This window comes from Anser cygnoides, chromosome 2, assembly GCF_040182565.1.
Source record: "Anser cygnoides isolate HZ-2024a breed goose chromosome 2, Taihu_goose_T2T_genome, whole genome shotgun sequence".
NCBI classification, from domain to species: Eukaryota; Metazoa; Chordata; class Aves; order Anseriformes; family Anatidae; genus Anser; species Anser cygnoides.
Genome location: NC_089874.1, coordinates 1,237,126 through 1,258,466, shown reverse-complemented (window position 1 = coordinate 1,258,466; position 21,341 = coordinate 1,237,126). Strand labels below are relative to the sequence as shown.

The window sequence follows — 21,341 nt, the reverse complement described above, 5'->3', positions numbered from 1 at the left end:
CTATATTCCTTATTCCTGCAGGAGGTGCTGGATGGATGCAGCAGGAGTTGGATGGATGGAGGAGGTGCTGGATGGATGCAGGAGGCATTGGATAAATGCAGGAGCTGCTGGATGGATGCAGCGGGTGCTGGATGGATGCAGGAGGTGCTGGATGGATGCAGGAGGCGTTGGATAAATGCAAGAGCTGCTGGATGGATGCAGCGGGTGCTGGATGGATGCAGGAGGTGCTGGATGGATGCAGGAGGTGTTGGATAAATGCAGGAGCTGCTGGATGGATGCAGGAGGCGCTGGATAAATGCAGGAGCTGCTGGATGGATGCAGCGGGCACTGGATTCCTGCCTTTCAAAGCAGAAGCCCCCAGTCCTGGCAGAGAATTAACCTGGATGTGGGTTTTCTTCACTTCCGAAAGGAAGGCAAAGATTTTCTCTCTTAGTACTTGCTAGGTAGGGAAAGCTATGTGGTATGAGCAAAGATGGAAGGAGCTGAAGGGGGTACGATGCAACAGAAGCAGATTGCTGCCTCGGAGGAAGACGCACGTAGCCTTCCCCTTGTCCCCCTCACCTGTGTGTGGCCTGGGAACAGCAGCCCTCCCTCCTCATCCCCCTCACTCTCAGCGTGGGCCCCGCTCCCCCTCAAAACACACAGCCCCCAAAATCCAGTACGAGCAGAGGTCTGACCAAACGGCCCCAGTAACCCTGCCGGCTACAGCCCTGCTGGTACGGCCCAGGGGGCAGAGGCCCTCCTGCTGCACGGGCACGCTGCCTCGCTCTTACCCGACCCATCCTTGCCGCAGAGCCGCCTTCCAGCCCGCCCGGCTCCAGGTCCCACTCTGTCCTGGGTGCAGGGCTTTGCCTTTTTGCCTTTATTGAGCTTGCCGAGGTTTCCATCGGGCCCTGTCCCTGACCTGTCAGCGTGCCTCTGAGCGGCCACCACGCTCCCCACCACGCCGACCGCGCTCCCCAGCCCGGCGCGGAGCAAGCTGTGTCCGCAGAGCCACAGCGCGGCTGGGATGGGGGCACCCCCGGGTCCCTCCGGTCCCAGCCCTGCTCCAGCAGCACCCAGAGCTGGTGCCCAGGTCAGCGCAGGTCTGTAGGGCGGTGAAATGCTTTTGGAAGTGTGCGTGTGCACGTGTAGGTGTGTGTCTGTGCGTACACCGGGTGGCTTCAGAAGATCTCCAGGGAGGGAGGCTGCACAACCTCTCCGGGCAGCCTGTGCCCGCGTCCCGACACCCGCACAGCACAGACGAGCTTCCTGAAGCACTTGGTGAAGTTCCCTCACCCAGGTCATGAGCAGTAACATCACCCTGCTGGGATCAGGGAGCACTTGCAGGAGCTGCTGGCAGGGCTGTGGAAGCAGCAAGAACAGCCGGGAAAGGTTAGCAGCCTCCCTACCCACAGCTGGCTGCAGAACACCAACCTGGCCACCATCACTGATGTTTTGGCAGCGCTGGGCACGGCCCGTCAGGCAGTCCTGGATTCTGATGCGCCCTTTCTGTGCTTGAGGCCACGAAGGAAGGCTTTCACGTGCTAGCTTACGTACCAGGGAAACAGAAAAAAGAGCACTGCTGTGTTTTAAAAAGTAGCCTCTGGAGATGGCTGGCAGTTGCTCCACGTTGGTTGTCTGCTGGTGGTGTATTTACATCTCAATAAAACCAGTTTTAGCAACAGAAATGGCTGTTTGGAGGAAGCGTGGAGTAGAGGTGGGTGTCGTCGACTTCTCTGTTGAAGTTTCCTCCTGCTGTGTACCTGCTGTTCACGAAGCTCGGCTTTTGTTGTGCGAGAAGCTGGGAAGGAAGCGAGTCCATCCAACTGAGGGCAGTTCATACACGGCTTCCAGAAGCATCAGAAAATCACAGAACCGTAAGACGCGACCGATGAGAGACTGCCTGCCTGCTGCTAATATGAAGGTTTGTTGACAATCCAGCGTCTTTTTCCTGTTGTAAAAGTTATTTAACAAAAAAAAATAAATCCGTTCATGGGAAGAAGCCAACCACTCCCATCCTGATGTGCAAGTCACCTCCCAAAACACTGGGCACAGCGACTCCTAACTCCTTAGCGGCTATTTCTGAACGGCCAAGGGCCGGGTTCTTTTTGGTCGGTTGTTTTTTTCACCTTAGGGTTTTCACGTTTGCCCAAAAAAACCAAAAGCACACGCAAACGCAACAGAGGAAAGATTAAGCGGCATTTCTTGGAAGAACCAAGGCCCACAAAATGAGGGGAAGAACAGAAGGGAAATTTCTGATGGAAAAAAAAGCCCCCGAGACATCTGTGCACTGCTATGGATCCCATCCTGCTGCAGCTCTCGGGGGAACCAAGGCAACCAGGCCTCCCTTACTCCACCACCCTCGTAGGCCTGCGCTGTGTCGGCCTGTCAGTGTCCAAACCAAATTCAGCATTTCCCCAAATTCTGAACATGGAACAGGACTGACGCTGTAAGAAGAGATCCGTATGCTCCCCCCAGCGCATATTTTTAATCCATCCATAGGACAGGGAAGGAAGAAGGCAGCAACCAACCCTGCAGGTTATTCAGACTGCCTCCCCCAGGCGATGCAGGACAGCACCAGGTTTTCTCCCTCCAGCCTAGTTTCTGCAGGCACGTTGATGGGCTCCTTCCTCTTCCTCGACACGTCCAGTGCGTGGCTCTGCCCTCACGGCACTCCCCTTGCTGGGAGCTTTGCAGTGGGTGCCTGTGCTCCTGGTGTGTGGACATACCCGCGTGTCCCTCCTATAGCTTGCACGCAACGTGGGATGGACAGGACAGATCGTCTCAGCACTGCTTTGCAGCAGGGCTCAGGAACAAGACTTACTGTGGGGACTCGTACCAAAAGCTGCCTCCTCCTGAGCCAGCTACAACAGAAATTAATGTCCCCAGTAAGCGAAGGGGGCATGTGTTTACCTATATCCCAGTGATGTTTGAGGATTTGGGTTTCTGTAGGGTTTTGATAATGCCTGGTGAAATTAAAAACAAGGCACACCTTCTGGTATACGCTTACTGCAGACTGTTTGGGTGAGATGTCAAAACATCAGTTCTTGAATTTATTTAGCCTTACGTGGCCACGGGATAGCAGCTGATCTAGTCAGCGATACCTGAGACAGCAAACAAAAATGAAGTGAAAAAAAATAGCAAGAAACTCACTAGACCTACTATTTCGGACATCGAATGTTAGAGCATCTTTAAAAGACGATACTTTAAAAAATATCTAAACTTTACTTAAAAAAAGTATCTCATAAAGAGATACTTGAAAAAAAAAATGTCAAATAAAAATACCAAGAACTAATACTAGGTTGTCAGAAGCATCCTGGCTCCCCACAGGCACTAAAGGTTGCAGGGACAGCGAGCTGTGACAAGCCTGGGTCATTTCCATGGGCACTGCCTACCACGTGAGAGCTGCTCCAGGTGAATTACAGGATGGCGATTTCTAGCGTCCAGGTTTGATTCTCCTCACATTTCTCTCTGTTAGAGATTTTTTTTCCACCATCAGGGGAAGAGGTGAACACCAGAATGGAAAGTTTAGAGATGGGAGAGGAAAGAAGTAAGATCTAAAACAGGCCAGAAGAAAGTTCAAAGAGAAGGGCTGGTTTTGAGGAAGGCTCTTTTTAGCTGCTCATGTAACAGCGTGCTCTGACATCCCTCTGCGAATCCAAAAGGGAAGGAAAATAGATTGTCTGCAAGTCAGCAGTGCTGAATTGAAGCAAGAGCAGCTCTCAGTTACCAAGCACGAGGTGGGTTCAAGCAAAAATGTTCATCCAACTACTTTACATATTTTCAAGACAGCTTCGAGGGCCAAGATGGAGACCTGCCAGGTCAGCCCGAGGCAGCTGGCAATGCAACAGGGCTGCAAGCCCTACAATTGCATATTCCTCCTTCACTGAATCTAAGTGGAGATCACCACCCCCAAATAGACTTCTGCTGGTGAACACGAAGGAGAGTGGAGCTGCCAGGTCTTAGATAACAGCGAGGGCGGAGATGCACGGCCTTAAAATAGCTACCGCCTCCACCTCGCACGCTGCAGAACGAGCTTTTACTGTTTCGGGCCCAAACCAACCAGCACCAGGACAGAACAACCTGAAATCCCATTGCTAATGAGAGATCTGACGCTTGACAAAAAGGGTCCTGCCAGTGGGTAGAGGGGACCAGATACCTGGCAGCAACAGGTCCCCCTTCGGCCTTACCAAGTGCCTAAACAATACCTGCTGCTGAATGAATTGTGTTTGGTTAGCACTGCCTCCCTCTGACAGGGCCCTCAAAGGTCTGAGCAGCAGCAGTACAGCTTCCCCCTGCTCTGTGCTGCCAGCTTCCTTTCTCTGAGAGCAGAGAGAGGTCTGGCCACACGCAACTTGCTTCTCGTTTCATCATGCGCTCCCACAGGCAGCTGTATTCTCCGTGGATGTGGAACACGAAGAAGCTGTCGGCAACCCGGCTCCTCGGCTTGCCGCGCGGGATGGCGCAAGCCTGTAAGATAGTAAAATGCTTGGAGAAGGGTGTGCACACGTGTGTGTGTGTGTGTGTGTGTGCACACTGCGTCCAGCAGCGCCTGGCCGTGGGGCTGGGCACCAGCTCTGGGTGCTGCTGGAGCACGGCTGGGACCGCGGCGACCCGGGGGGGCCTCCAGCCTCAGCCACTCCATGGCTCTGTGCTTCGCTAAGCGTGGGCCAGGTGGCTTATCCCAGCTTTTAAGAGTTAGCTGAACATCTGAACACGAAGACGGGCTTGGTTTACTGATGTGTTGTGGAAGAAAACGAGAACAGCTGAGTTAATTTCTTCTGCAGTAGGATTTTACCAGCTCTCCTCGATTCTGGGTGCACACAGGTACAGAAGGAGAGAAGAGTGTTCCAGCTCCCTCCCTTTCAAGACTTCGGGATGCAGGATCCACCCTTGCTTTAGCAATATGCTGTATTTTAGATGTGGTTACATGGCTAAATAAATATGTTTGAGTAGGAAGAATACAGAACGTTTCCTTTTTACTCTACCACTGTCTCTTTTTTCCACACGCTTTGGGGACAGGGAGCAACGCTCTTAACAAGTTGTTACAGCTCCTTCCTTGTTGGTAAACGTCGGGATAAAACCCACTGGAACACTTCACTTATGTATCACCTTTCCTCATTAGAAAGACTTCTAGAGAAAGAACACTTCTGAAGAACGCCAAATCCCAGCAGCAGGTTGCTGCCAAGGACCATTACTCAGAGCCCTCCCAACAAGACTACAGAAAAAAAAAGAAAAACCACAGCCGTGTCACTTCGTGGCCACCACCGAGTTCCTCGTCCCACCATCAGAAAGCTTCCGTGGGAAGCAGCCAGCCAGCAGCTCCTGTCTGCAATGGCTCTACAGCCAGCAGGCAGCGTGCCCGACTGCTGCTGCCGCTCTGGCACCCTGGAAGGCCGTCGGGATGGACGCTGCTTGAACCCACCGGACATCCAGCGAGCTATCATGGGCTGGGACAAAGCCCAAAACCCAGCAGCCTTCGTCCTGCAGTGGCCAGTAGCAGGCACCAGGGAAGAGCAGAAGGACGTGGTAAGCACGCAATGAAGGAAACACGCACCGTATGACAAGCGTGAGACAACTTCAGCCTAAAGTGAGTTTGTGTATTAGCTAAAAATGCACCCCCCTGATTAGTTATTACAATACTTTCGAAGTTTCCTGCCCTTCCCTGTACAGAGCTACTGAGTGAGGTGACTGTTGGCCAACTCCATTTTTCTGTCATTGTGAACCATTTCAGACAATCTGCTGTCCTGATTAAGAAGTTGCTGTCCTGCCTTCGGCCTTGGCACCCTGCCCCTCCAAAATAGCAAAATTTCACCGAATCTCATGAAAATACTTACTTAGAAGGATTCTAGTGCAGGACAATCTGAAAAGCTACTGAATATATTGCTCTGGGTTTCTACCATCGTAGTTCCTACCCTTTTGTTAGGGAGTGAGCTTTCAACAGCCCTAGCTGTGCTGGCCACAGAGCTAACAACTGCACGCAGCCACACGCCACAAATATCAGATTATTCCAGGCAGAGCAAGCAAGGAGGAGACCTCTCGTACTTGTGCTTATGAACCGCTCACTGAACTGAAGCTCTGGCAAGAACACGCATTCTAGTACAAGTCAAGGAGCCCAAAATACAACACAGCTGATAACTGATAACACAGCTTTGTTGTATTGTAACTGGACATAAGTTGTATTTCTTGTTTTAAATGCACAAACAATATGTGGACTGCAACTGCAAGGCCACCTAGCCTCAGAAAACAGGAGCCGCTCTCAGATCGCTCGATAGCAAGGATGTGCGGTCCTTTCAGCACCGCTTCCTCTTTCCGTTTGAAAACACAGAAGATGACTTATCAGGAAGGAAGCGTGGCTGGGGGGGAGCACTTCAAACACCTTGATAAATCAACACAGCTCTGGCTCCGGAGAAAACTAAAAGGGAGTTGAAACCAGCTCCTGTTAATCATTTGCATTCCGCAGCTACTTAATAATCTTTGACTTTTACAGACGGAGAAGCAGGCAGACGTGATCCCAGAGAGCTGAGGCCAGCCCTGGAGCTCAGCTAGGCCACAACTGCTCACATAGGGTCGGCCACAGCAGGTACATCAGGGCCGTGTCCAGGCGGCCTTTGAAGATCTCCAAGGAGGGAGCCTCCACAAGCTCCCTGGGACATCTGCTCCCGTGGTTAATCACCCTCACAGTAAAAAGAACCAAGCTCAAAGAAAATTGCTCGGGCTCCAGGCTGGGCCCGGGGCCGCTGGGCCCGGCCCTGGGCACCGCCGGGCAGAGCCCGGCTCCGGCCTCTCGGCGCCTCCTTGCAGGTGCTGCCGGCCACGGCCGGGATCCCCCGGAGCCTCCTCTGCTCCAGGCTGAGCAGCCCCAGCTCTCCCGGCCTCTCCTCACAGCAGAGGGGCTCCGGGCCCTGCGGCATCTTCCTGGCCCTGTACCGGGCTCTCCCCAGCGCGTCCAGCTCCCCCCTGGACCGGGGGCCCAGCACCGGACCCCGCACCCCAGGGGTGTCTCACCAGCACGCCACCTTTGCCACGAGGACACATCACCGGTCTTGGTCACCTCGGTGCCCACCGGGACCCCCAGGGCCCTCTCTGCCAAGCTGTCCCCAGGGGCTGGCCCCCAGGTGCCGAGGGCTGTCCTACCCCGGGTGCAGGACTTGGCAGTTCCTTTTGTTGATCTTCACGAGGCTCCTGTCGGCTTGTCCAGCAGCACAGCCACTCTCCTTTCTTCATTCAGTTTTCCCGTTCGTGATACGGGAAGTTTATCACATCTGCAAACTTGCTGAGGGTGCAACCCGTCCCCCCCCCGTTCAGGTCAATAACAAAGAGGTCAGGCCTCGGCCTCAGACTAAGAGGAAGACCTGAAAACCTCAACCCAAAACTAAACTTCCAGAAAGTACCTCAGAGAAGCCTGTTCACAGATACTCTGTGAGATATCCTGTACGAGCTCAGCCTCACCACGCTGAAATGCTCAGGTGTAGAAGGGCTGCACCCCGGAATAGCTTGGGCCTAGTTAGTGCTGCTGCTTCCAGTATTTCCAAGCCAGAATGAGCACCTAGTTAACTCCAGTCAACACAGGGCAGCACAGAACAGGAACTGAAACATCCCCAAAAATTGTTTCTAGAGAAGGATAACTTTAAGCTGCACTTCCAGTTTTTGTCAGGGCTCTCTTGCTCTCAAAGGGTGTCGTATTTTTTAAACCCTGTCCCTCCTAGGGCCATTTTTTGCCCCCTTTTTCTATTTAATTGAGTTACTGAAACTCATTAACGAAAACACACACTACTGACTATGCTCGATGTACTCAACAAGCTTCTGCAGTCTAAAGGTAGCCAGTAATTAGAAAATCCTCAAATACCAGCGCTGAGCAAAGCAGACACTTCCACAATTACGAGCTGCTAATCTGCCAAAGAGGCCCTGGTTTGAAGCTTCAGGGACTTTGTGCGAGATACCTTGATTCGAATTGCTCTGAACACAATACCAGAAAGACAGGATGCATCCAAGCTCTGACCAGGACAGATGCTAGCAATCCTACATCAGATTTCCTCCTGTCGGGGAAATCTGAAATTTAGGAAGGGCATTAAGAAGCAGTTTTTATTCTGATCCCTCCCAACACGCAACACGTGTATGGATAAACATTTTATACTGAAGCAGCCATCTTAAATTCCTACCAGTAACAGCACCTGAAAGGTAACTGAAAATAGGAGCCTAATGCCACTGGGAGCTCTGAAGAGGCAATAAGCAAGCAAGAGAGCTGTGGCATGGCGATTTGGGACTCGTGGTGGACCTCCGTGTTGGCTAACGCAGCCCTGAATCTGAAATCTGCATCCAGCAGAGCTGAAGCCAACAGATAATTACTTGCAACCATATCAGCAAAAGATAAACAGAACAAAGAATTTTCTCGCTCCGACCTTGTAGAAGTTTCATATTTCTGCCCAACAGAAGAACTGAAAATAAAACTTCATCATTGAGACTTAAATCGTACAAAGCAGTGCAAAAGCAGAAAAGCACTGGCTCTGTGCTGTGCCCCTGCTGCCGCTCACAACCTTCAGGAGCCATAGGCACGAGAAGTGATCCCACGGGTTCTCAGTGCACGAAAACAATCACTGCAATAGCCTTTTTACGTTTGATGTGTTGAAGAAGTCTGTCCTACCCTCAGCAACGCTCAGAGAAAAACTGTCCTGTACCAACACAGGTGGAGCCCTTCTAAAAGCAGAAGGCCTCACCACATATGGCTTATTTTGACCACAGGAGACGAGATCCTTCGACTTAAAACCACAAAGACAGAACCTGTATGCGTGCGCGTGTCTCTGCACAGATCTGAGCACCAAAGTTTTCACGGCTCCAGTAGGTATTTCCATCGCCTCACTGGAAATGATTACAAGAAACGTAACATTTCTGATTGTGAAAATACATTCAGCTACAACTCACATTCAAACCTCAGTCCCCAAGGAAAGCAGAAAATTGAGAACAAACAAGACATTTATACCAAGGCAAGGGCTGAAGAGTACAAGTTTCAGGGAGACCAGAATATGTAAGCATGGAGAGAAAAACCAACTTCCTTTCTCTCCATTTTCAATTTATGACTTTGATGTCTTCCACCAGGTGTTTGGGGATCACTTTTACTTATTGATTTACTAATTAGTTTTTACTATTTACTTATTAAACCGCATGAAGATACTTCATTCCCTGTCTTTTCTTTTGTCCCACACGAAAAGATGACAAAAATCTACATTTAAGAAAAAATAAATAAAAGAAAAAGGACTTCTGGGATAGCCCACAAAACAGGGGAACCCGAGCGTGGCTGTGAGAGCCCCCAGAGCAGCCCCCGGAGCCCAACTGCCCAGGACAAGCAGAACTTGGTGACTTACCAGCAGGCCAAAATACAGAGCCCCGTGAAGAGGATGATGGGGATGGGGTAGGAGGCACAGAGCAGCCCGTGGCTGTAGAAGGCCCGCGATATCCTCTCGCGCAGCTTTTCAGTCAGGGTCATCCTCAGCGGCCGTCACCTCGCTGCCATCCCGGGGTACAGCAGGGCGGCGGGCAGCTCCAGCATGTGCAGCGCTTCAGGGGCGCCGTATCCACCTAGGAAGCAGAAAGCAAGCCCATGAGGAAAAATAAATCAATGACGGCAAACGCCACCAACTTGCTGCAGAAAGGCTTTCCCAGGACGGGGGCTGCTCAGCGCCGCGCGCCCACCGGAGCTGCTCCTGGACGCTGCCAGCCCGAGGGCTGTGACCGCCAGCAGCACCCGAGGGGATCCCGACAGGAGGGAGGAGAGCACGAAGCGAATTTTTAGAAACGACGGAGCAGAAGAAACCTTTTTTCTGTCTTTTTTTTTAATTGGGCTATGCAAAGCATAGGGTTCGCAGCAGCGTACTCAGAAGCGAAAGACCCGAGTGCAAGACAGGTTTTTCTGTAGTTCAAAGCCACGATTATCCAAAGTTTTATGTTTTTATCCGAGAGGAAATAATGACAGTTTTCCTGGCTTCTTCAGAATAAGACCGGGCCGGTGAGAGACTCGAAGGACACGACTAAAGTCGCTTTGTCCGCAGGAAGATGCCATTCATGACTGCTCCAGATAATTCATACAAGACCTAAATTTAGGCTGCCCCACTACAAGCCCCTCGGCGTTTTGAGCTCCTCACCGTCACCATCCTGAAGGGACAGCACACAGGATGAGGAGGCTGGCAGGCAGGGAACCATTAAGGGTTATTTATACACACCCAGCTTAGAAATTCCCCGAGCTTCACACGTTCCGAAGCTGGAGCAGGCACCACAGATGCTCTTTTTTGTATTTTCTTAAGCGCCCACTTTCAGCTACACCAGAGCACGTACTGGGGAAGGCAAACCCTGAGTACAACCACCATGCTTTTAATTTCAGGTGAAGTTCTATTTAATGCCCATTTTAATATAATCTACTTTTTTTTTTTCCCAGAAACACAACTAAAATAATCAGATTTTTAGCAATGGAAGCACCAGTACTTCGGCCTAATGACCAAATGAAAAACCTGGACAAATACTTCCGCTAATACCTTTTTCAGCAAGGCACCAGGCCTTGCCGGACGGATCGACATCGCTGTCCTAGACGTAGGGAACTGCCTACCCACCCCTTCCAATTCTTGAGCTCAAGAGAGAATAAACAAAACAAATTTTACTTTCAAATTCCAATGACAAAACCATCTCCCAGAGCTGTTCACGGAGCGGAACCACGCAGGAAACCCCTGCACACACGAGCCTCCTGCTCCGAACTGACCGCTGAAAGCAACATCAAACCCCTGGTGGACGTACAGCAGGAACTGATAACTCAGCCTGTGTTACTAGAAGGGGAAAGGAAATGCAGAAAAGTAAGTTGGAACATCTGACCTTCATCTCACTGGTGATATTTTCAACAGGAGTCTTGCTAGAGCTAGACAGCTACGCTGAGGCTCGCATATAAGGCTTATTCCCCCTAACCTCAAGGCAGAAGACGAAAACCAAACATTAAAAAGTCCTTAAAAGCAGAATTCCGCCGCTTTTCAGCGCCCGCACTCCACGGCTGTCCTGTCACAGCAGCAGGACACAGCTTAACCTGACGGCCGGGCTGCAGCAAGCAGGAAGGGGGAAGAAACCAAAAGGAACGTGCCTCACATCAGCCCCACTGACGCTCGTAATGCAGTTTCTCCATACTGCAAACGCAAGGATTGGAAGAAAAACGCGTTTCAAGCACTCACCAGTCACAGAAGGGGGAAGGCAGCCAAAATAAAAGCAAGTTCAAAGTGCAAAAGCAGCGCCACCAGCCTCGTCCTCTACCAGGGATCCCGGCGACAGCATCCCACCGGGAACAGCTTCGACTGAACGCAAAGAGAGTTCCGCATTTACTTGCTTCGCCTGATGTGAAACATCAGCGTTAAAAGGAAAACCTGAGTGTTCCAAAGCTAACATGTGCTTACTGGTTTTTGGGGGGTTGCATATCCAATTCTGAAACCTCTGTTAGCTTTATGCTCATAAAAGTGGAAGGCGGGAACAGCTCCTATTCAAAGCCAGTTTCCCAAACAGAGGTTAGGTAACTCAAAATAAAGCCTCTGAGTTCAGGACAAATATTAAAATAGAATCTACTCAGAGTTTTTTTTTTTTTTTTTCCTGTTTTGCATGACTGCAAATCCAAGCCAAAGTTTGAATGGAGACGAGCAGACCTCAGGATGTTTCCTTCTGCCCTTGCAACACCATACGTGGCGCGCCTCGTGCCCTTCGCTTGCAAAAGGCGGGCACAGCACTGAGGGGCAGAGCTGTAGAGTAGGAAACAAAAGCAAACAGCAGGCTGAAAAGAGCGAGGTTTAGCCCAAACCTCCTGGCTACCACAGTCCAAGTGGCAACTTGCCCCAAAGCAGAGCAGGCTCCGTACGAGGGAGCACGGGGAGTGAGGCTGAGGAGCAAAACTTCCCGACACGCCGCGTTGCGTGCCAGGTCGCCACCCTTTTTCCTGGGGTACAGCACCCTGACACATGGCAGATGAGTTTCTCCAGCAGCCAAAAACCTCTTCTCGTATCCGACACTGCAACTCCAGACGGCTTCTACCACCTCGGCAAGAAAAAGCACAGCGTCACTCACCTGCTGTTCAACCACAGCGCAAGGCAGGCAGAGAGAATGTTAAACAAACGCCCGCGCTCTTGGAGCCCCACGCAGCCTGCCTGCCCGTGGCGCTCCTGGCAGCTCCCCGGGCCATCCTGCGTGCTTCACCAAGGTCATCCACTGAGGTTTCAGGCGAAGAAGTGCAGCAAAAGATCCCCACGCTCAGACAAAGGCTGTCGTCCCCACCTGTACCAGCCGTGAGGTTGGGACGCACGGAACCCCAACGGCCTCTTGTGCTTCTTGACTAAATGGGCGTACCAGCAATAGAGTCCGAACTACGGTAATATTAAACTGCACCCTAAATGTGAGCAGAAAGGGCTTATTCCGTAGCAGTGTGGATGCTGGAACCGTTATACTTGCTTGGGAGCCTCCTACTGCTGCTCTAGATCGCTGCCTCTGCTGCAAGTTCCTACAGAAAGCAAGACTTCTGTAAGAAAGTCCTTCTGGCAAAGGAAGAGACGTGGAATTTCTTGCAGGGAGAATAAATTCAGGCTAGCAGACGCTGGGTGATGCTGCTCCTCCCAAGAGAAAGGCTTCTGTCTCACCCAGCAGTAGCTGCGCATCCCAAACTCCACGTTTCTGCTGGAAAGCGTTTTGCAGGCTGCAAGGAAAACCTCCCTTTGCTACTGACAGGCAGCTACTGTGCATGTAAACGGCAGCAGCTCAGACAGCATTGCCTCTAACCATGCTGTGGGTTAAAACTACGAAGTGTGGGAAAGCTTTCTCCTTCATTATGGACAGTATTTTATTTTTTTAAAAAAGATAAATATATTTAAACATTCGAGTCTTCCAAAAAAGCCTTTCTGGAGCACGCCTCAGCATTAGGTAGTCATAAAACCATAGCTGGTTAAGTGGGGCGGGGGGTAAAGAAAGGAACCGTTCTGTAGGAATTCTTCTGGCACTTCAACACATAAAACATTTTGCTCCATCTTGCTGCCCATAGCAAAGTCCTACACCTAAACTTTTAACATGAACTTTCACCCAGCGATTTCCACTTCGATCACAGCTTGGGAATGCAGGACGCCAGCAGAGCAGATCTCTGTGACTGCTGATCGCTCAGCACCTGCGGGGCTGTCAGCAACAAGTCACCCTCCCGGGGCTGCAATCATCCCTCTTGCACCTGTCAGGCCAGCACGGGCTTCCCAAGCATCTTCCGTCCCCAGAGGGATCGGCATTAAGCTTCCACCTTCAGTCATCACAAAATAAGAGGAGACGGCAGGACTGATGCTGCTCGAGACAAAGCTAGCCAGACTGCTTCAAAACTACTGCAAAATGAGGGAAAAATGGATTTGGGGTCCAGTTAAGATCTGAAGCCCCAGGCAGAGCACCCACTGAGGACAACACCTCGTTCACATCCTTGTGCCACCTCCTTCACCCTCCTTCGACATCCTGCAGGCACATATTTGTACACACGTACAGCTACAGGAATCTCACGCACTCCTGGGCTTTTCCAGGACACCCAGGGAAACGCGGGAGCCATCACAGACAGAGCTCACCGCCTGATTCGTAGCCTGCCCTCAACCCACAAAGGTCTCCGATCCCTCTTCAGTCCTCTCTACGGATCTGGGTTCACTACGTGCCCGAAACTCAGCACAACATCCCCCCGAAAACAACCAAAAAACCCAAAAACTCCCCAGCATCCTGCTGCTGCCAGCCAAGAGGCACAAAACACCCAGAGGTCAGATCGTCCACGAACCAAAGCAAAACCAGATTTCTTGCCCTGTCGGACTGCAGAGGCAGCTCGTAGCCCTGAGATGCCAGCAGCCGCCGCCGCTTTGATCCCTCCAGCAGCGACTGGTGCCAGCAGCCGCCGTGGCTCTGCTCCCAGCCCGAAACGTCCCGGCAGCAGCAGCAGAAGGGGAAGGAAGAGGGGAACACGCCACGGGAACCCGCTTCTCAGCGCATCTCACTTGCCAAGCGCGAATTCTCCTCCAACCAGGGCCGGGGACGAAGCACTTCTGAAGACTTGAGAGATGGGAAAGCAAGAAATAGGCTCGAGACACGGCCCTCCTTCAGAGAAACGCTACACAATCAGCTCTAACACCCGGTCCCCATTCTCCGCTCGCGTTCCCATGAGAAGAATAAGGTGCTTTGTGCTGCGAGAGGACGCGGGTCACGGGGAGCAGAACGCTTCCTATGGGAAAACCCCGACCAAGGCACTAACCTCCCGAAGGCCGCAGGCTCCAGCGGGCCAACCCTGACACAGCCCCTGGGGAAACGAGGCTCCAGAGCTGCCCCCGTTCTCTCTGCCGGGCACTGCTCCTGGAAGGCTACTTCTTGTATCTAGAAAGCAGAAACTCTTCAGTAAGCGTGATTTCAGACTACGCCCTCTCCGTCCCAAAAAAGGCCAAAACAGCATTTAAAAAGTTGAACTGAGTTTTTAAAACCAGCTTTCAAAAAGAAACCGCTTTGAGAAGTCATCATAATATCGCAGACAACATAAGCAGCTACCAAAGAGGGACCAACGCTCAAAATAAGCTTCCAAACCCACTTTCAGTGCATCTTTTGGACCTTCATGCCACAAGAGAAGAACCTCAGCTGAACTCCTGCTGAAGAGCAGCAACTCATTGAATCCATTTCCTATTAAAGGTCTTTTTTTGCTTCCTAAAATAACGAGTATTGCAGTAGGCATTAGACACCACCTAATTGGCATGGGTGAGGCGGTGGGATGTTCCATGAGAAGAGCCCTAAAACAACAGATATCTACGAAAATAACAAGCATCCAGATTTAGAAGGCAGACCACACAGCTTCAAAGTTTACTCCTCTTTTTGCATCCAGCCAAACGAAGTGAAGAATACTGACGTCTTACCAAACACACGAAAACATTTCCCAATCTTTTCTTCCTGACATTTCCCAATCTTTTCTTCTCTTGCCCAACCTGACTCTTGTTAGCAATGATCTAGGCTCCACTATTTACTACACAGAAAGAAACAAGATCATACGAGGCAGCTTCTCTTAAAACACGGTTTTAGCATCATTTAATACAACTTCAGAAGCATTACTAGTGTACCCCTCACACAGGGCAGCGCATGGAGACACATGACAGAAAACCTGCAAAATTAAGTAGGAGGAGGTTTACTCTAGAGAAGAAAAGGTGCAGGGCACACCCAGAATCCCTGAAATTTTAATTTCCAATGTTGGCACTAAGCTGCTGAGCAAAATTTCAGACAGGTTTGTCCTCTCTGGACTCATTTCTCCATCTGTAAGAGGAAAGTAAGTTATACCGATGCCATTTTAAAACCCACTGTGAAACATAAAAGCTAAGAATCACAAATCAGAAGCTACCACTCTAAATACCAGGAAGACTTCCCTTCCAAATCACATTCTGGTGAAGCTGGGATGAGCACATCAAGGAGCGCATCAATTCTTGGCCAGGTCAACGTCTGCACAGCCTCCAGAGAGCCCTGCTTTGCCGCTCAGCGGAATATTCAGAGGATTTCTAGGCAAGGCGGATTCTTCCACGACTCCAATGCACCAGCTGCAAATGAATTTTAAGAGTGCAACCACAACACGATATTTTTCCAGGCCTTTGGCAACTGACAGTAGCAAACTCCTACTCTAATGAGATAAGTAGAAAGAAGGCAAAAGAGACAATCGGATTGTAGCGTCTGGCTTTTAATTCATTTCCTGCAGTCAAGAACTCAGCATTTACTTAGATAAACACAAGTCACGGTGATTGTAACACTATCGTTAAAGACTGCCAGGAGTTTCGGAAGAGACGAACTCGCAAGAACCAAGGAACACACAAGATTTCAACAAATGGTAGCAAGCCTCTCCCAAAAGACGTCTTCAAATGCCTCAAACCTACTTGAGATTTTATCAACGCCTACTGAACTGTAAAGCTGTGATTCAATTCCTTCGCTTTAATCGAGGAGTCATTGAGCTCAGAACTTGCCATCCAACGTATTTTTCACTGAACCTCCCTGTCAATAAGATCAGCACCAATTCTGTTACTACTCAGTTCACCAAGGGTTCAGGCAGCAGGGTTGGACAGTGGCTCTGCTTTCACACGAAAACCTCACTGGACAACCAAAGCATTTCCAGGAGTAAGAGTCCAAAATCAAAACCCACTGCTCTGCAGAACAGCAAAGGAAAAAATGCAGACTACATTAAAAAAGAAGAGATTGTGTTTAAAAAGCCTTAAGGGGAATTAGAAGAGCAAAATGTTTGGTGATAACAGAAGCTATCTAAAGATATCGTATGGGAACCATGGGAAGCTCAGAAGAAATGCCTACCGCATCAGAAAATTTGGTCAGGAGTTGAAGATGTGTCTAAATGAGGCAAATAAGGAGAAAAATTCTTGCACACTGTGTACGAGAACATTATACAGCAGGCCAAAAAGCAGTGGAGGAACAGCTGGAAGAAGGTATAAGAACTAATAATAAATCCCAATTCAGATACCAGGAGCGAGCCTGCCAGGGAGCCCGCAGGGCCAACAGATGATCGGGATACGGAAGAACAGAGAATACAAAAAGCCACAGAAGAAAAGCTAAAGCAAGCGTGAATCCGTCTCCATGGATGAAGAGCTCGGTGGAAGGAACTCCAGCAGGAGCAGGCAGCCTCTGCCCCACGGGGAGAGGTGGGGAGTGCTCGGCCAGCGCTATGGGGAGCAGGCGGCAAGCTGCAGATCACCACGGCACGGGCTCTGAAGTCAGTAGAAACTAGCTAACAGAATTTTGGGACGGGAGGACAATAATTACAACACGCTGTAGAAGAGTCAGCCTCACAGATCTGTTAACACTGACTTCTCTAAAGCTATAACCAAGTACAGAGACTGGAGATTCACTTCAGAAAGTCTAGCTAGGCTTCTCAAAGTGGGTTCGGGCGAACTCCTTACCGGGGAGTGCTGAAAAGCTAAGCAGCCGTGTGCTACAGTCACCATCCCCGGAGGTCTTTAGAAGACGTTTAGATGTTGAGCTTAGTGATATGGTTTAGTGGAGGACTTGTTAGTGTTAGGTCAGAGGTTGGACCTGGTGATCTTGGAGGTCTCTTCCAACCTAGACGGTCCTGTGATTCTCTGACCTTCATAAGGCCAGAAATTGATTGCAAGAGGTTAAAAAAGGATCACAACAAACTACCTCCTTCTATTAAAAGGATCGGACACCAGCCCCACAGGGAACTGGGCCGCTCAGCAGCCTCACGAGTTACCTGGAGAAAAGGCACGACGCTGACAACGCCAGCAACGCCTCCAGCTGCTAGTCGTGGCACCAAAACCAGGCCGAGTGAAGAGCCGGCAGAAATAACTCCCTGCCGAGCAGTGGGGCAACAGGGCTGCAGATTAAGTTCAATGCCAATGAATGTTCTGTGGTGCATATGGGGAAAACAACGTTACAAGCACAGGAATGCGTTCCAGACCGGCTTTGTCACTTATGAACCAGGTCCTGCGGTCCTTCTGGTCGTTCCTCCTCCTCCTCACCTCAGAAAGGACATACTGAGGAATTAGAAGAGGTACAGAGAAGCCCAACCAAGGGTGATTAAATACATGGAGCAGTTTCCATAAAACAATAATATGGGAAGACTTTCCAATCTGGAAAAGATTTTATCAGCTAATGGGTACAACAGACCTCTAAAACCCGAGGCCATCTGAGGAAACGAACAGGGAAGGGCTGCCTCCTCCAGCGCGTGCACCACGCAACATCCAGTGAAGCTACAAAGCAGCAGCCCAAAATAAACGCGCAGGGAAGCTGCAGACATCTTTACCCCAGGGCTCTGCCCACACCACACGGGTTAGAAAAGCAACCGGGCACATTTTTTGGAAGGAAGAGGTGCGAAGCACCATTAAGCACCCCGCGAGGCGTTCCCCTGGCTTGGGGGGCCACTGCCACTTTCCCAGACCTCGGCGCTGGCTGCCAGCTCCTCCTCACACCCCTCTTGTTCGGGACTCTTCCCCTGTGCCAAGCAGCGTCCACGCTCAGCGACAAGACACCAACCTAAGCCTCGCAGCCCCTTCCCGTGCGACACGTCTCACACGACTGCTTTTGGAACAGGCGGCTCCTTTTGTTTGTTGACGCGGCTGCCTCACAAGCAGCCAGGGAATCGCTTTCCCCTCAAATATCAGGAGGGTGATGCAACAGGTATGCACAGTTACGTGGGGACGCCTTGCCATTACACACAGCAGCCCCAAAGCCTCCTGCCGCTCCGCACGCTGCTGCTCAGCACCAGGCGCTGGCTCCCCAGCGGCCGGGAGCCAGCTCCTGACTCCGGATGGGAGCAGCAGTTCCAGGGTGCAGACAGTAACCAGCAAGGAGCATCGTTTTTAGGATATATCCCGTCTCCAGGAACAGACCGATGGGGCATCTTCAGCCCGTATTTTAAAATCTCGTTAAGAGAACTCATTTCCACAGACATAACAGGGGCTGCAGGCGTTCATTGCCATTTACCTACTTGCTAATCGAGCTCCCCAGCCGCAGCGTGAAGGAGTCGTGCCTACATCTGTGCATCCTCCTCAGCCCCTTCGGCAGCAGTCACTGCAACCTGCAGTCAGCGCAGCTTCACGCGGGACTCCCACAGGAGCACGCGAACACCCCAGCCCGCGCAGGCTGGCAGCAAGTTTGTCTTTGTACTCTGTCCACGATTTCTACCGGTGCCATTTTCCGAACCTCTCCACCAGATCGAGTTCAGCATCTGAGTCCAGGCCTTTTGCTTGTGATGTACAATACGTACTGGGTATTCACAGTACATTCACAGAATATATATATATATACACACACACATATTCACCGAAGTGAAATACACTCCTGGGTGTCACTCCCAGGGGAAGCTTTGTCACAACCCTCCCATGGCGCGACGTACGATAAGTTCCCCAGTGACACACATGGTGCGGCCCAGCAATAAAGAGTGAAGGCCTCCCAAATGCAGCCCTCACGCCTCAATTAAAGCACGGAAATCGCAAAAATGAAGCTAAATACTTGAATATGACAGCTGTAAGCGGACTCCGTAGGGCAGAGACCCACCGCAGTGGGGGACACCACCACCTCCTGGTCCCTGTGCCCCCGTGCCCCGAGAGCAGCGCCCTGCAGGGAGGCCGCCCCCAGCTGCCCCATGGTCAGAGCCACGCAGCGAGCCTCGGTGGCGGTGCCAGCTCACGGGACAGCAGACGGGGCTGGAAGGGACCCTGCAGGCTCACCCGTGCACCTACCTCGGAGCGTTTGGGGTCACACCCTGATTATTCCCAAGAGGGTTTGTCAGAGTTGTCCTCGGGTGTTTCGCTAGAGACTACAGCCACCCCGAGCGATGTCCTCCCGTGCTGAGCTTCACGCAGCTTCCTGTGACACTTCACTGCACGTGTCCAGTGGGTGAAACCCTGCACAGTGTGCCTAAAAACGCTCCTTTCCTTCTGGATCATACCCACTCGATTATTCCAGTCCCACAGCTGACTATTCTTGCTTGAACACAAAGCCTTACAACTGCCCGCAGCGGCCTGCGGCCTGTTTTGCAGGCAGGGCTGAAGCCATCAAATCCCTTCCTCGATTTTCAGTCCCGTCACATCGCGTAGCTGCAGTCCTTCCCAGCTCCACGGCACTTAGGGCTTTAATACACGCAGTCCGTCCTACCCCACAAGTCCTGGAGGAAAACCTGTGGCCCCAGAGTAACCCCACAATACAGCCTCCCGCTCTAACACCAGCCATCTGTACCACAACGGGCTCGTTTATTTAACCAGTTTTGTACCCGATACACAGCAGCATCCTCTCAGGATAATTTTTTCTAAGCCTCACCTACCCGATCCTTTTCCTAAACCTCCACCTGATCCTCACTAGGACAAAAATCAGGACTTCCTGAGTTCAGGACGCACGGACCCCTTTCCTTCTGCAGCCAGAGGCAGGCCTGCCACGGGATCACGGAAAGCAGCAGACTCACTTCGTCAGGGAAACACCTGCGGCAAACCAGTGCTGGCTGTTCCGCGCTCCCTGGAATCCTTCAGGTGCGTACAAGTCATTTTTCTACTTGCTCCGGCGTTTTAGGATGACCACTACTCTCCTTTCTCCCCTTCCCGCTCTCACCCCCACAGGCTGCTCGCTCCTCTCCAGCCTTCCCTCACCACCTATTTCCCGTTCCTCACAAAAGACGCCCACGGAAGCTTTCAACATTTTTTCCAGCCTGTACTTTAAGGACGTAAACGAAAATATCTTACTCAGCTGGCTGCCTGCGAGCCTGTTCCTTCTGCATCCCGGTCTGTCAGCAGCATCAGTCGCTGGCCAGCTGGCTTCAGCCTGCAGTAAGTCAGCTACAAAAGATACTGCAACAACAGACAGCGAGATCTCCTCTTGTTCTGCCCTCCATCATCCTCTACTACCACATTCATAGAATAATTTTATACCTTGGCTACTTGGGTCTGACTTCTATCTTAATCCTCCTCGTATGGTTTTATTAGTCTTTAAATGAAAAATGCAACCCCCCCGGGGTTTCAGTAAGCCACACACGGCACGAGTGGTAAAAGCAATGTTTGCAGCTAGTCCACGGAGTGTAAGAACGGGATTTTAACCCAGCGTTGCTTTCAAGACGAAGTTCAGGGAACTGAGAAATACCTACAGCAGTCATTTACTCTCACAACCCACCCATCCAACACTCACCCAGTTTCTCTTCACAGTTCTCCAGCTGCAGTTACCCATCTACCTGCCAAACGAACAGCTGGAACTAGCACGGCCTCTTCCCTGTTCCCTCACCTACAGCCGGGACTCCTTTTGCTGCAAAGGATGCACTTCCTGCTTCAAAACCGGCCTTCGGGACAGAAAAAAAAGAATTTAATTTAGGCCTACAGACTACCTGCCTGTTTCGCAAGCAGGTGGCCTTGTCTGCATACCCGAGTACCTCTTTCTACTGCAGCTACTTTTAAAGACTTTCTGCCCCAATAAATACTTGGCCTTCCATACCTCGTAGAACTGTCGAAAGCGAGGTGAAAGTTAAAGACGACAGTAACACTTTCCAAAGGTAACACACAAATACAGCCTTCAGAAGGGGATGCAGCTCAGCTGGCAGCCCCGCTGCACTACTGCTCGTGACTCGGTCTCTGCTTTAGCCTTGGGTGTGACAAACGGGAAGGGTTTCAGGAACCTTCCCAGGTAAACCACGTCCACATAAAGGTTTCCAGCAGCTTTCTCCATTTTCCAGACCTTCAGTCCCTTTTCCCTCCTGCACACGCTCTCTGGATGCGCCCAGGACTTTCTGCAGGTACAAGCCCGAGCAGAAGACTATTAATTTTTAAGCAGTATCACCACGGTCGTTGTACGGATGAATAAGGTATCTGTTACTACCAGGA

The 21,341-nt window shown here is 51.1% G+C and overlaps 1 protein-coding gene across 6 annotated transcripts in view; it reads right to left on the bottom strand.

Moving 5' to 3' along the window:
• SCAP (SREBF chaperone) overlaps positions 1–21,341 on the bottom strand; it is a 57,973-nt gene that overhangs the window by 32,067 nt on the left and 4,565 nt on the right. For all 6 annotated transcript variants that reach the window (XM_066991038.1, XM_066991039.1, XM_066991034.1 and 3 more), the window contains one exon: positions 9,345–9,558. In XM_066991038.1, the coding sequence (XP_066847139.1) occupies positions 9,345–9,466 (122 nt within the window). In that variant the 5' untranslated portion in view covers positions 9,467–9,558. The remainder of the gene's footprint in view (positions 1–9,344; positions 9,559–21,341) is intronic.